Raw genomic sequence first — 16,222 nt, 5'->3', positions numbered from 1 at the left:
CCAGAGTTGCTTCAAGCGATTCTCGGCCATCAACTCAGGGGTAATTTCAGGTTCTTTTCCGTTGGAAGACGTGCGGTGCATCCAGTGGACGACACTCGTTTGACTGTATGGATCATTGGCCACAATGGACAGAAAAACGTGTTACGTGCAAACTCTGTGCCCAAAACAAAACAAAGGCGCCTAACTATGTGCATTTGCTCCAAATGTAATATAGCTTTATGTTGCTTTAAGGGCAAAATTGTTTCGTAGAATATCATAACAAAAAATAATTAATTTCTACTACATTCCATTGTTCTTTCATTCACTTTTTTCAATAAATACCATACAGAATAAAATATCTACCTGTATCAAATTTTTCACTGAACCCATCAAGATTACTTTGAAGTAATCTTCACCTTTTGTACCTGGTAGCTAAACGGTAAGTCAAATGAAAATCTAATGATGCAGAACTGTTTGTTATGGTCAAATTAGTCTAGAAAAAAAAGTTCTGACTTTTTTACTGGCTCTATCAAAAACTCGGGTTAGGGGGTTAAGAATGAACCCTTATATTAAAATTCGATAGGTCGTGGTGATCACAATATGTTATCGGTCCCAGAATTAGATAATGCGTTGAAGGTAATTTTAAAATTGGTTCAGTTAGAAACCTTCGCAAAAATAATAAAAAATCTGCAAGATAGTAAACATACTTCTAATCTTAAATTGATGACGGAATTGAAATCGCTTCATCCTTTCTAGATAAGTCAGGTTTTTGAGAGTGGGCGGCAGGAGAGAAAATGCTGATGTTCCTTATGAACAAAAGCACCTAATAATTCTGCCAAAAAACATTATGTTACAAGACTATTATTGAAACAAGAGCATGGAAGATTAATGCATGCGGGCACGCAAACGGTTTTAGCAAATATTCGTCGAAAATATGGCCCTTGAACGCGCGAAGAGAGCTAAAAGCAATAATACACTCATGTGTAAAATGTGCAAAAATTAAAGCTGTTACTGCCTCTCAATTGATGGAAAGTTTACCATTGATAGAGTTAAATTTCACCGCCCTTTTTTAATGTTGGGGCTGATTACGCAGGACCGCTAACTATAAGATCTAGTCGATTAAGGAAAGCACCAAGAATTAAGGCTTATATTGTTTGTTTGTTTGCATGGTGACGAAAGCTGTTTATTTAGATATTACAACTAGTCTCACAGCAGAATCATTTATTTGTGCTTAAAGAGATTCGTTTCTCGTAGAGGTCTATGTTCGGTAATAAATAGCGACAACGGAACGAATTTTATAGGCCCTAATCATGAGTTGCAAGAGCACGGAATCTTTTTAGTAAACAATCCTTCAAGGCAGATATAATTAACCAAGCTGCGACGATGGGCATAACTTGGAAGTTTATTCCTCTCATTCCCCATATTTTGGTAGATTGTGGGAAGGAATCTGAATCGGGAATTGAACCCCGGAGCAAAAATTAGAATTCCACGACGATAGCCACTCGGCCAATCTGCTGTTGATAAGGAAAAAACATCGCAAGCTATGCATGCCGCGCGCTGCTACAATGCAAACTTTAATTAATTTTTATAATTAAACCGCTTTTCATAGGCCTCTAATATTTTACCGGAGTCAGTTTGGGCATCAAATCTACCATTGTGCCAAGTTTCATCAAAATCCGAGACGAGCAACGCGCGGGTTCTCCTTTTAAGTAATATACTCTCCATCATAACTGTCCAATCCCCTCATTTCATTTCCTTTGAATTTGTAAATAAATTAAATGATATAGTCTTACCCCACAAAACTCTATAAGTGGGTCTAGATGTTGTTTCCCTTTTCACCAACGTCCCTTACAATTAATGTTAGATGCTATTATAACAGCTAGATGGGATGAAATCTCTTACCATACTACATTTTCATTACATTGGTTTTTAGAATCGATCAAATTCATAATCACGAACACATATTTTGAATTCAATGACCATTTTTATTTTCAAATTTTTGGCACTCCCATGGGCTCCTCTATATCCCCGGCCCTAGCTGAATTATCTTTACAACATTTAGAAACCAGAGTCTTCAATTCCATCAACATAGACTGTTATTTTTATTACAGATATGTTGATGACATTATCACTTGTATACCTCCTCAAAATTTTGACTTATTGCTCCATTCTTTCAATTCTTTCAACAAACACATTCAGTTCACTTTTGAAAAAGAACAAAATAACTCTATCAGCTTCTTGGATGTCAAAATCATTAAAAGCACAGACAACCGCATTATCACTAACTGGTACCAAAAACCTACTTGGTCAGGTAGGTACTTAAATTTTCACTCTTACCACCCCTCTAGCATGAAAATAGGTACTATCATTAATCTCGTAGACCATGCTATCCTCCTTTCTAACGAACAATTTTGGACCTCAAATTTAGATTTAATTTTCAAAACCCTTACACAAAAATTCCTACCCACATATTATAAAATCCGTCACAAACAATAGACTCACTTTTTTAAAAAACAAAATAACTAACCCCAACCTGAGTTTAATTTCCACTAAAGACAATAATTTTGAAGGTATCATTTGATATCTAAATAATGTTTCCCAATTCATATCGAATACCTAACACCAAGGTTTGCACAACACTATCACGCACACTTGCATAGCGCGCCAAGCCACTTGGTCAAACGCAAGCACATGTGGTTTGTTTTTCTAAAAATTTTGACTTCCATCTCGGCCACTCACAATAATATTATTCTGTTTGGCACTGGCCTCGGATGCACGTGTTTACATATAATATTTCAATTATTAATCTTTTTATCTTTTATTCTTTTTATTAAAAAAAGAAATTACTGACAGTTAGTGCTTGTCTTTAATTATTAATTTGTACAAGTTATATTAATATGTGTTAGTGATAATATAAATAATTCAAGTAAGTAATGTTTTATGCAATTCTCTTTAGTTAAAACTTTTCTTTTTACTATTGCTTATGTATATTCAATTTGTAACGTTACTTTCCTTTTTTTTTTTCTTTTTTAAATTGTAGAACCACTGAAGATGACGTAGAATTTTACGTCGAAACGTATGGAAGAATAAAGATGTTTTGAAAAAAATCTTTACTTATTTTTCACTTGATGTTACGCCCTCCAAGAAATCAATCATACATATCAACATCAAATTTAAACATTTTCAACATATATAATTTTTATGATATGAGTGGAACGAATATTATTGTTTAATATGAACAAAACAGCACTCAGATTTGTTTAACACAACTTTATTTATGATTACAGACGTTTCGAGACCATGGTGTGTCTCATCTTCAGTGTAATTTCAAAAACAGTTACTTATATACTACACATTCTTTAATAATTTATTTAAATTTCATTTAATTTTTGGTATACAAAAAACACCAACTATTCCTTACAATGCTTGACACAGTACTCCACAGGGTACTGTGTCAATGCTTGACACACACACAGGGTACTGTGTCAAGCATTGCAAGGAATAGTTGGTGTTTTTTGTATACCAAAAATTAAATGAAATTTAAATAAATTATTAAAGAATGTGTAGTATATAAGTAACTGTTTTTGAAATTACACTGAAGATGAGACACACCATGGTCTCGAAACGTCTGTAATCATAAAATAAAGTTGTGTTAAACAAATCTGAGTGCTGTTTTGTTCATATTAAACAATTAATATATATATATATATATATATATATATATAAAGATTAAATAACAAAATTATTTATTCCGTTAAACTTTTCGACACTTAATGTGTGTCATCAGTAATCCAAAAAACATATAACAAGTACAAAGTTGATGATAAAATACTATTATATTAACAAACGAGAAATATAAGGAGCACATATTGCCCTACTATAAATAATGTCATTGATAGCGGTACATTGTGGACACTGATCAAGGTTACAACGCAAGTGTAGTCACGCACGTGTAATGAAGGAGTGGGAGAGAGTTGTGAGAACGAACTCAATGTGTTACAATTAAGTAATTCTATCCCGCGTGCTCGTATTGTGCCTAGAAAATTCCGCGTGTTCGTATTGTGCTTTCATACGCGAATATTGTGAGTAAAGTTTTTTACAGTTTGTGTATAACAAATTTTATTAAAATGGAGGTAAGTTGTTAAATTGAAGTGAAGTAAGGATAAATATAAACAAATATTAGTTAAGTATCATTAAAATTTGTTGGCAGCCTACATGGGATGTCGTAATTTACGATAAGGAGGATAAATGTGGACATATACCTTCTTCGTGGGCTCTCAAGGCCCCGAAAACAAAATATTTGTGGCCAACAAATATTTCTGCATTAAAAGTTCAAAAAATGATCAAGAAGTGTATGCCCCTTCCTGATACTATCAAATAAAAATTGTCACGGGAAGATGTTTAGCTACATCTTCCAATTATAAACAAATAAAGTGTATGAAGCGGGGGCTGATTTCACATCATGTGTTGATAGTGAACAGGAGAAGATAGTGAATGAAGAAACAGAGGATATTCCCAATATAGAGCAACTACAAGGTACATTATTTAATATCTTCATAACATATCACTTAACAAAACATTCATGCTAATATTTATTGCAGAAATTATATGTGAAATTGAACAAGGAGAAATAGAGGAGAGTCCCAATATGGATGTGGGTACGTTATTTAAAATTTATATATTTAAATTATTTATTAAAATCTTTTAAATCCCAATAAACAAATTCTAGTTGCAGAGAGCAAATTGGATAGTATAATGAATACTCTATCTAAATTAACATACGAGAAGAATGAAATGAAGGAAGATATGAAAGAGCTTTTATCATATAAGAGGGCTTCTGAAGCATCAAAGCTGGATGCTCCAGAACAAACACTTTTTAAGCTTCCCATAATGTCAGATTTTGAGATGCTTGAGATAGAAGCGAAGCTTGTAGATAAGCAAGCATTGAGAGTTTTGGTTAAAAAAATGTAAAAATGAAGATGAATTTTCGGTTGAATTAACAAATTTTTATTTGCAGGCGTTACAATTGTCACTAGTTGGTGAGTCGATGAAGCAAATGGTGACACTTATTTTCAAAAAAAGCACTCTCGTGAAAATTGGTAGTGTCGTATTCAAGTAGGGGCAGGAAAGGAAAGAGAAATTTTTCTTCATTGCTATTATACAGTTGTGTATTAGGTATGTACATGCATATACAAATATGTATGTGCATATGTAAATAATCTCATATATGAATATTTAAACATATTTACAAACCAAAACATTAAGGTTCTAAATTTTATGCATATATAATATATTTAGAAAATATACATGTATATTCATATTTATATTTTGGCATAGATGCAGTGCGTTTAAAATTCCGTGAATCCGGACTTGATAATTACACAACATATAAGCTCTTCTCTAGCCTCATCAAGAGACTGGAAAGAAGGAAAAAGAGAAAAAATGGCTGTAAAAGACACAGATATAATTTTTTTAATAATAACTTTGATTTTCATTTATTCACTAAAATGAGTTATACATATGTTTGTTTATATAAATGTTTAATAATTATAAATTTGTTATATTTGAATTGAATTGAAAAAAAATTGAAAATTAGCCAATTCAGATGACAAGATACAATAAAAAAGCAATGAATAAAAATAATAAAATTAAACATCGCCAGTCTAATCTTGATAATATTTTTTATTAAAAACTGGTGTAAAAGTGATGAACAATTTCTTACTGGGAAAATAAGCCAATTCAGATGACAAGATACAATAAAAAAAACAATGGATAAGAATAATAAAACTATACAGCGCCAGTCTAATCTTCATAATATTCTTTATTAAAAACTGGTGCAAAAGTGAAAAACAATGTCTTACGAGAAAATTAGCCAATTCAGATGACAAGATACAATAAAAAAGCAATGAATAAAAATAATAAAACTAAACATCGCCAGTCTAATCTTGATAATATTTTTTATTAAAAACTGGTGTAAAAGTGATGAACAATTTCTTACGAGAAAATAAGCCAATTCAGATGACAAAATACAATAAAAAAGCAATGGATAAAAATAATAAAACTATACAGCGCCAGTCTAATCTTCATAATATTCTTTATTTAAAACTGGTGTAACAGTGATGAACAATTTCTTACGGCAAAATAAATAATCCAATTCGAATGATAAGATGCAATAAAAAAGCAATAAATAAGAATAATAAAACTATACAGCACCAGTATAATCTCGCATAATATTCTTTACTAAAAACTGGTGTAAAAGTGAAAAACAATGTCTTACGGGAAAATTAGCCAATTCAGATGACAAGATACAATAAAAAAGCAATGAATAAAAATAATAAAACTGAACATCGTCAGCCTGATCTTGATAATAATATTCTTTATTAAAAACAGGTGTAAAAGTGATGAACAATTTCTTACGGGAAAATAAGCCAATTCAGATTACAAGAAACGATAAAAAAGCATTAGATAAGAATAATAAAACTATACAGCGCCAGTCTAATCTCGCATAATATTCTTTACTAAAAACTGGTGAAAAAGTGATAAACAATGTCTTAAGGGAAAATAAATCAATTCAGATGACAAGATACAATGAATAAAAATAATAAAACTAAACAGCACCAGTCTAATCTTCATAATATTCTTTACTAAAAACTGGTGTAATAGTGATAAACAATGCCTTACAGGAAAATAAGCCAATTCAAACAACAAGATGCAATAAAAAAGCAATCGATAACAATAATAAAACTATACAGCGCCAGTCTGAAAAAGCTTGGTAGCGACAATGAGGGGCAAATTTAGAAAAGATGTGTTTTACGCTGTTTTAGTGTTTTCTGCATTCAAACGTGATGTACTATAGTGATTACCAACGTGGGGTACAGGCCGCACCAAATGGCAATTTGAAAATCATTTCATTTCAAACCTTTAATAAGAAAAACTTGATTGTACAAATTGTACAATTGTACAAAAAAAAATTTAAATATAATTTTATTTGACTTTACTGCCAAACGTTTCAAATAGCATTATAGAGATAAGAGAGTCAATTTCTTTATTTTGAACAAAGGATTCGTAAGTTCATATTGAGCACAGTAAAGCCATCTATTTTGGCTTATATAAATTAAGTTAAAAACAGTAGATAGGGTCTAGAATAGTGAATATATAATAAATTTGTAAGTAAACCATAAAATTTTTATTTGTATTACTTGAAACATTTAAATAAATAGACCATTTTGTCAAGTGAAAATTTTCTTCTAATTTAAATAATTTAATACAATAATACAAATTTCTAACTTATTATTTTTTAGCCCATAATAAAATGAACGGATCAAGCAAAATAATAATTCGTCAAAATTTTTCAATTCGTTCAAAATCACAATGAGCAGATACTCTTTTGTCTTTGATGTCAGCAGTCCTTGAGCAACGAATCAATGAAATTTGAAACATCGCAATTATGTAAATTCAGATTTGAATTACTGTAAAACTTTAAAGGAAAAAATTGACAAAAAAACAACATTGCCATCTCATGACATCTTTCTGCATAAACGTTGTTCTGTAAAATATTAGAAGGCATCACTAAATCCCAAGCTATACTAAAATCACTAAATCCCACTACTTAGAGTTGAATAATATACCAAAGAAAATATAATATTTTGTGCGGCAGATGATATCTTTTATATAATGGGCAAGAAAAATGACTGCTTAAAGTTGATGGAACATGTGAATCCTGAAATGGTTATTGTCCATCGTGTAATTCACAAAGAACATTTAGTAGCTAAATATATACCGCCTGTTCTAAATGAGGTATGAACATGAAGTTATAAAACGCATTAATACTATTAACCCGTTGGGAACGACTGCCGCATATATGCGTCGTGCGCAAATCATCAAACTTTAGCAAATTTTTGAACTTAAATTGCCAGCAAGGACTAAATGCGTTTTTCTTCTAAATATAAATATATAGTATCACTTATTCATCGTCAGATTATTTTTCGAACAAATGTTAAGAAATGAGACAAATCGTACATCAAAAATGTCAAAAAAAATGGAAAAAAGCTTTCCATTGAATCCCTTCCATCGCTTTTTAATGTAATTTGTTTGTAAACTTGTGAAAAAGACAACAAAGATAACGCGCAAAGTGCTGAAACACCTACAGCAACTACATTGACCAGTTTTTTTGCAATCTGCCAAAGCGATCAATTTGCACGAACTTTGCTTTACTTGGAGATGCTACGTTATTATATTTGGAATGCTTTGTTGGAGAATTTTCAAAGACGGAAAAAAGGCGATGCGGTTCCTGGGTATCCAGATGTGCGTTCTACTGAAGCTCTTGGTCTAATGTATACAGTTCATCCAAAGAATAATGAATGTTTCTATTTGCGGTTGTTGCGGATAAATGTGCGTGGGCCAACGTCATTTGAGTCACTACGAACCGTTAATGGTGTAATATTCCCAACATATCGTGCTGCATGTTAATAATTTCTAATATTTAATAAAATATTAGAAAAGGATAGTCATTGGGATACGACAATCGCTGAAGCCATTATCTCTGCATATCCAAGTCAGATACGAACATTATTCGCTATCCTAATTCCGACATGTTTTCCATCAAATCCGTGTAACCTATGGCAAATACAAGGATAATATGTCAGAAGATAGCTTACATCAAATTCGTGTCAGTTCCAGAAATTATGATATCAAGATAAATGAAAGGAGGTACATAATCGTGCTTTACTCTTGATCGAAGGTATGTGTTACTTCATGTGCGGTGATTTATTTATCAGGTTAGGAATGCCAGCACCATATCGTGAAATGAATGACGCATTTAATCAAGAATTGGAACGGAAACGTGAATATGATCACCAGGATTTAGATTTAATAGTTCAAACGAATGTACCCCTGTTGAATTGCCAACAAAAGGAAGTTTATGATACTTTAATAAAGGCAATCGATAATGAAAGTTGTGGTTTATATGTCCTAGATGCCCCTGGTGGAACTGGCACAACATTCCTCATGTCATTAGTTTTAGCAACTGTTCGGGCAAGAACTAACATAGCGGTTGTAGTTGCTTCTTCTGGAATAGCAGCCACATTGTTAGAAGGATGCTGTACGGTTCATTCAGAATTCAAATCACCATTAAATATTCAAACTATTGGAGAAACAACGTGTAATATTGCAACACACTCAGCATGTTCTCGCACCATGCATCCCAATGCGTTTCCAGTGCGTTTATGGTATCATTAAGTGTTTGTGGTATTAATTTAGATAACTCATGTTTCTCACATGGAAAATTGTATGTTGTTTGTTCCCGTATTGGAAAACCATCAGATTTGTTTGTCTATGCGCCAGGTAATCAAACAAAAAACATCGTTTATCACAAAGCACTACAATGAAAATTGAACTGATTTTTGAATTATGATTTACATTATTAAAATTACTTACTTTTAAATTCTTATAGTGTTTTATTTAATTATTTTTAATTCACACCGAATTATTACCAGGGTGACGGTTCTGTTGAGGATAATTTTTTACAAAGAATAGAAAAAAGGTGGGCACAAAACACCGCCACATTACAATTTTTTTTGACAGGACGAAGTCTGTCGGGCCGGCTAGTATTTAATATAATAGTAGAAAGAAAAAATACGAAAGTATAATTAGAAGGAAAAATACCTTGATGTACTTATCATTATAGCGATATAGTATTTGGCATAATTTATGATTTACATAATTTTACATTCAAATTACCACATTGGAAATGGTATATTTGTCTGCATTGTTGATTTGTATTTGAGTGATGGGAGTTTTGAATTATAAATATTGGCTAAAACCTAATTAAATACTATTATACCTTACGCATTTTATAGAGTGTTGTTTAATGAATATTTAAAACCAGTTAAATGTAATTTATTGCATTGGAATTAATTATCCTTCTAGAATATCTCGGAAGCTCTTAATCTGAAAAGGAATGACAATTCGATATGAATGCAAGAATAATCTTCACCAAATAATAAGGGAATGAAGCTAACATTTACATGCTTTATTTAAGCCTTAAATATATAATTGGACTATCCAGTTTACTTTTTATCGATAAGAATTTCACTCACAAGTGAATCACATTTAGTTATTTTAAAGGAAAAGAATTGACAATCGTTGGATTACACAAAATTCGAAAACGAAGATTCTGAAAGTAAAGTGATCAAAATGGATAAATTTTTCGCCTATATAGCGATATATCTCCCGATTCTTTAATAGTCATATATTGCGATGGTAAACCAGCATATACGGGCGAATAAACAAAATTTTACGATTGTTCAAAATGCATAAACAAGCTCCTGCTTTGGTTTGTGTGCCTTTTCTACCAACAAACTTCCACTTCAGCATTTATTTAACTATTTAGACAAATCATTGACCACTTGACAACAAAAAAAACTGGTATATTAAGTAAACAACTTGAAACGTGTGAAAATATTCCGGAAGTAACAACTAATTTACTTATTTTTATTTGTATGATAAAATTCAATATAATTTATCATTTCTCATGTACTTACAGCCGGTTACAAACTTCGAAACAATCGCGCTTGAAAATTTGGTTGATTTAACTTCTGTTGAATCGAGGCAAGTTATTTAGCCATAGGTACGAGCTGAGGCATTTCTGGTGAGGTATCATCAGCTGATTTGGCTAACATGAAACCAGGGCCAATTGCACATTCTGGATGGCTCACGAAGGCTAGTAAGTATTGAAGTGACTAAAATTCCTGTCTACGCTCATGGAACTGAAAGGCATGTTCGATCACTGGTATACAAAGCCGACAACGCTTCGTGAAAGCATTGCTAAATTTGAATACTGTTCTTTGGTACTTGATGAAAGTTGTGACGTTAGCGACACAGCAAACTCACTATATCTATACGTGGTATTGACACTAAATTCAATATTACTGAAGAGTTTTGTTATCTGGTTCCAGTGCAAGGGACTACAACCTCTTCAATAAAAAAGATTGTTAGTATATCAACAGATGGGGCACCCACTATATCAATGTAGAATTAGCGGAAAGACTTTTCGTAAATATTAAGAAAGCCACAGAAAAATAAATATTTGTTAACCACTGCATAATTTATCAAATAAAATGTGTGTAAAGAAATAAATTTACTCCATGATACAGCTCCAGTAAATATATTACTAAATTTTATGAAGTCACAGAGGTTCAAATCACCGTGAGTTTGAATTCCTAAGCAATTTGGAAATCATGGCGATTTAATCTTCAATACCGAAGTGCACTGGCTCAGTAGAGGTGCAGTGTTGAAAAGAGTTTATTATAACCTTTAATGCGAAATACAAATGTTCGCGGAGAAAAAAGTAAAAAAGCATACAACCGTAGCACAAGAGCTTGTGAAGATGGTAATACAAATTCTATTCTAAGGATGGGTCCATCTAATAGAAACTGTTTGATGAAATTAACATTTCAGAATTGAGTATGACAAAAGTAAGTACAGCATAACTGGCTTTGAGAAGGCTGCGAGAGAAGTTTGTTGATCTTGCTTTGGTATTTATCATTCGATAGATTAAATAGCCTTCGAGAATTCGAGGCTATTTAAAAAAAAAATCTTAGAAATGGTCGAATTTACAAACTTCAGGGTTAACTTGTTGGCGAGCAAGGAACTGAACCACTATATGATCCTCCACATGAATTAAATTTTTTTTATTATATGTAACTTTTATTTTGTAACTTTAATACAACAAAACGAACAGAAAAGGACATCCTGAAAACGTATAGTCAAATTGTATGAAATAGATTCAGAGTTGCCACTTTTCCGAATGCGCTGTAAATTGCGAGCACATAAGGTGTATACTGAAAAAATGAAGAAGATGAAAGTGCGGGACTGCTGTAGAGTTCTCTTATAGATATATGCTACTAAGCAACTCTGTATTCTATTGAATTCATAATTAAAATTCATAATTCATAAGTTCCAGATTCCAGTTCTGCAAAAAAAAACCTGTAAAGCTCTAGGAAGAGGCTTAGGCCTCTCTAGCCGAGTCTAGCCATTTAGTATTTTATAAAGAGGCTAGGCGTGTCTTAAAAAACAAAAGCTTCTTTAAAAAAGACGAGATGATCAAAACTCTCCCAACTATTCAAAATTGGATTAAAACAATAGAAGGTTTCGAAAATATTTGGCAGTAAAATTAAAGTATCCGGAAAGTTGAGTTTTATTCAATTCGTTATTTAAACCAATACCCTCTAGATTATGGGTGTCAAACTCGCGGCCCGCAGCAGATATTTTTGCGGCCCGGCTGCCCGCATATGTTGACAAATGATAATATGCAATAAATAACAATTCGATGAGGAAAAAAATGAAATATTCAACTTCTAAGTAATTAATAATTACTTTAAATAAATTAGCAATAATTACAATTAATTAAATTAACAATAAATTATTTTTCAACAAATAGCTTATATAATTATACCGCGTAAAGTTAGCCAAACCCTCGCATTTCTCGAGTGTTAGTCCCAGCCTTTATTAATTATGATAAATTTTATGAATTTATGCTAAATTTTAATATTTTCTTATTAATATAAATAATAAGGAAATTTTGATCAATGGTATTGGTTCCAGGTTGATTCATATTGTTGAAATGATAACCACTGCAAATCTATATATATATATATATATATATATATAAAGCGAGAGGTTTTGCTTCAGATGGTAAAATAATATGATAAAATTGTTCTTGGGCATCAATCCAGTAATTAAAAACAGTTTTATTGAAAGAGAATGTTTTTATTCAGAAAACATACGTTTCGGGTCTTGATTTGACCCATCTTCAGTGCATACAAATAAATTGAAAAAAAACACAAAAACACACGAAAATTGCATGAAAAATTATGAAACACAAATTGATAAATGTCGAGTTATGACAAATTTTAAATAATTGTAAAATTAAAATTAAAATAAAAATAAATAAACAGACAACTTGCTTCGTTTGGAATAAGCTTTTTTGTAATAAAATATATTATCTATTTTTATTTTTATTTTAATTTTACAATTATTTAAAATTTGTTATACAAAACAATTGGTTAGATTTATGTTTTTTTTACATGTTTTTATTTATTTTTGTCTGTAATTATGTATTTTTTATATTGTTTTAAATTATAACCCTGAAATATTTAGTTGTGGCACTGAAAATGGGTCAAATCAAGACCCGAAACGTAAATTTTCATAATAAAATCATTTTCCTTCAATAAAACAATTTTTAATTACTGGAGGATACCCAAGAACAATTTTATCATATATATATATATATATATATATATATGTGTGTGTGTGTGTATATGTATACATACCCACACACATATAGTTTTTTTTTTGCGGCCCGCTTAAAGTTAAACCTTGCTTATGCGGCCCGATTGCACCTTTGAGTTTGACATCCTTGCTCTAGATTTTGTTTTTGTAGTATTAGACAGAATTAATAACCAAAATGCTTCCTGCATTGTTCTCAATGAATTCATTCCGTCTATTTTTACTCTGGCAATTTTGAGCTTGATAAAACCGAAATTGCGATTGATTCATTAAAATATTATTATTGTGTTATGCTTCGGTCAGAGTCATGTGCGAGTCAAGTTAGAATAAAGATATTCTAATTTCGTCTAACGTGAATACCTATGGATTTTTATTAGAAGAAGAAAATAGACTGCATGTTCAAGTTAACAGATACATCGCTGGCTTTACTACCAACAAAATGTTGAAAAATGTTGAATCTTGCTCGACGTAAGTCTCATATTTAGGCAACAGACAAGAGCGGGGACGATTATTAGCTAAGCGTTGAAGATCGCATTGGAAAATCTCTCGTTTTTCTTCTAGAAGCCTTGTGAACATTATTAAAAATTCATTATATTTTCACAATATTTTTTGTCCAATCAATATTTTACAATAATAAATAAATACCACTTCTTGTTGTTACAATTTGAATGCTCACATCTTACCTAAAAACTAATGAGGAAGAAAACAAACCATATATTCAAAACGTCCAATCCAATTTAGAAAGCAATCCTTTTCATTGAAACCATGTAGCTTTTCTTAAACAAACTATGATAACTTGATTTATGTGATTTGACGTAAAAATTGGTGAAGTAGCTTATAAAAAGGCAAAAGCACATGAAATCGATGAAAAAGTGAAGACACTTGCATGCGCAAGATTATGTTCGTTTTTTTTTTCAAAAATTGTAAATAGTTTATATATGAAAAAATAATTCAACAATATATTCGAAAATAATATTCGGCTTGAGTTTATGTGATGCAACCAATTGACATAAAAAACATACTTAGATAAAATAGGAATAAAAAATTAGAACAAAACTAAAATTTAAATGTGCAGTATCATGTATGGTAATTATAGTAGTAGTTAGGAAAATAAAGTATTAGAATGTAAAATTAGAATACAGAATGCCTGGTTTTATTTATTATCATTATAATGGCCACATGTGCTATTAGTAACTCTAATTATATTATTTATTTGTATATATAATTTTACATTCTAATTACTACATTGCTACAATTAAATTTGTATATTTATTCGTATGCATTGTTGATTTGTGATTCGGTGTATGTAGTTTTCAAAGTATTATTATTATAAATACAGGCCGAAACCAAAGCGAACTATTATAACATATGTGTTATGCTTATTGAATATTTAAAATTAGTAAAATGTAATTTAGTGCATTGATTATTATTTATTCTTCAAGATCTTCTTAGTATATTGTAACTATCTATGAAACTTGTTAACATCGATTTCAAATATCGAGTGAGTAGAAATCTATTTTATTTAATCTTACTTTTTCATTACAGAATATCCAAGCTGTATGACATGTCTCAAATTCCTTCATATATTAATCTCACACATTTGGTTACATATAATTTGGTGAAGATTGGAAGTACCAGAGATGTGGTAAGCAAGGTGAAGGTCCAAACATATCATCAAAATTGAAGTGAACAAATCTATCTTCACACGACTTTGAATAAATATTGCAAGTATAAAAACATATTTCTATGTCAAAGTATTTATATATATATATATATATACATACATTTGATCTATAGTGTAGCGATCAGTGCTAATTAAAACAATCCTCTTGATTGATTAGGTATGGAGGTAGTGAAAGGCCAAATGCCTTTGAGCAATTACTATTTTCTCACTTTTTTCGAATTCCTCAAAATCCTTCAAAATTCCTTCTTCGACTTAAGGCGATCATTATATTCGATATACGATTAATGATCTATAATATTGAACTATGAAGATAATCTCTGATGCTCTGACTATGCTCCATTGTTGTTAGTATCCAAACAAATTCAAAACTAAATCAAATAAACAATATATCATTCAGATATATAAATGGCATGAGCATCTGCATTATATTGCATATCTGGTCAATATGGTACTTCAAGGGCGATGTCTTCCTATTAGTTCGGAAACTATTTTCAAAGATGAAGAGAACTCATGAATGTCTTTGTCTGGATTGAATGCTTGGCAAGTTTCAAATTTACTGGCACATCACAGCAATAAAATTATTGATATTACAATGATTATTATAAATCAAATTTTTCTGAACATTATCGCATCTGAATCTCTGTCTATTAAACAAATAGTCCAACAACATTCTAAAGATTCCAGCCACAAAGATTCTGATCTCATCTCATAATACATAAATTATATTTATTAGGTATATTGATGTCAAAACTGTATATAAAATACTCATTAAGCACTAAATTGTATGTTATTATGTTCTTGTGTGAGACAAATTTAATTCTTCTATGATATTATGTTTTCATGTTATTCCATATAGAAGTAAAACAATGCACCGTTTGCTTTCAACAATATTGATACTATGTTCATACTGAAATAAATATGTCGTTAATATAAATATTAAACACTTTTCTTATTATTTTCACACAAAAAATTATTCTATTGAATAATTAAATTGTTTCACTTGCAGTAATACCAGATTATTCTTTATTGGTTGCAATAGAATCGACATTTGATATGGTACAGTCGTTATAAGTATTTACCATCAGTATCAGTAGTTATTGTTGATAAATTAAGATAATGTATCTATAAACTATACAACTGATGTAGTATAAATAATAACGGTGCTTTGTTTTGTTAGCATTCAGCAATTCAAATTTCTTCTCGTGTCCAATACATTTCAACAAATTTTATATATTCAAGCACTATACACAATTTAATTAAAAAAAAGTTCAC

The 16,222-nt window shown here is 30.7% G+C and overlaps 1 protein-coding gene across 1 annotated transcript; it reads left to right on the top strand.

The window, feature by feature from the left end:
- Positions 1 to 8,617: 8,617 nt before the first annotated feature.
- Positions 8,618 to 15,464, top strand: LOC113381066. The gene is made up of 4 exons (XM_026620056.1): positions 8,618 to 8,688; positions 8,757 to 9,065; positions 14,812 to 14,911; positions 15,348 to 15,464. Exons 1-4 carry the CDS (start codon positions 8,618 to 8,620, stop codon positions 15,462 to 15,464), a joined length of 597 nt encoding a protein of 198 aa, XP_026475841.1.
- Positions 15,465 to 16,222: the final 758 nt, after the last annotated feature.

Source organism: Ctenocephalides felis, unplaced genomic scaffold, assembly GCF_003426905.1.
Source record: "Ctenocephalides felis isolate EL2017-DRISC unplaced genomic scaffold, ASM342690v1 CF-g0.4_SCAFFOLD_02541, whole genome shotgun sequence".
Lineage (NCBI taxonomy): Eukaryota > Metazoa > Arthropoda > Insecta > Siphonaptera > Pulicidae > Ctenocephalides > Ctenocephalides felis.
The sequence above is the reverse complement of the archived record's forward strand: the minus strand, read 5'-3'. Positions and strand labels throughout refer to the sequence as shown.

Coding starts and splice junctions, on each gene's coding strand:
- LOC113381066 (XM_026620056.1), top strand. CDS start 8,618: ATGTCAGAAGATAGCTTACATCAAATTCGTGTCAGTTCCAGAAATTAT. Junction 8,689..8,756: donor ATCAAGATAAATGAAAGGAG/GTACATAATCGT, acceptor TTTATTTATCAG/GTTAGGAATGCCAGCACCAT. Junction 14,912..15,347: donor TTGGAAGTACCAGAGATGTG/GTAAGCAAGGTG, acceptor TATATCATTCAG/ATATATAAATGGCATGAGCA.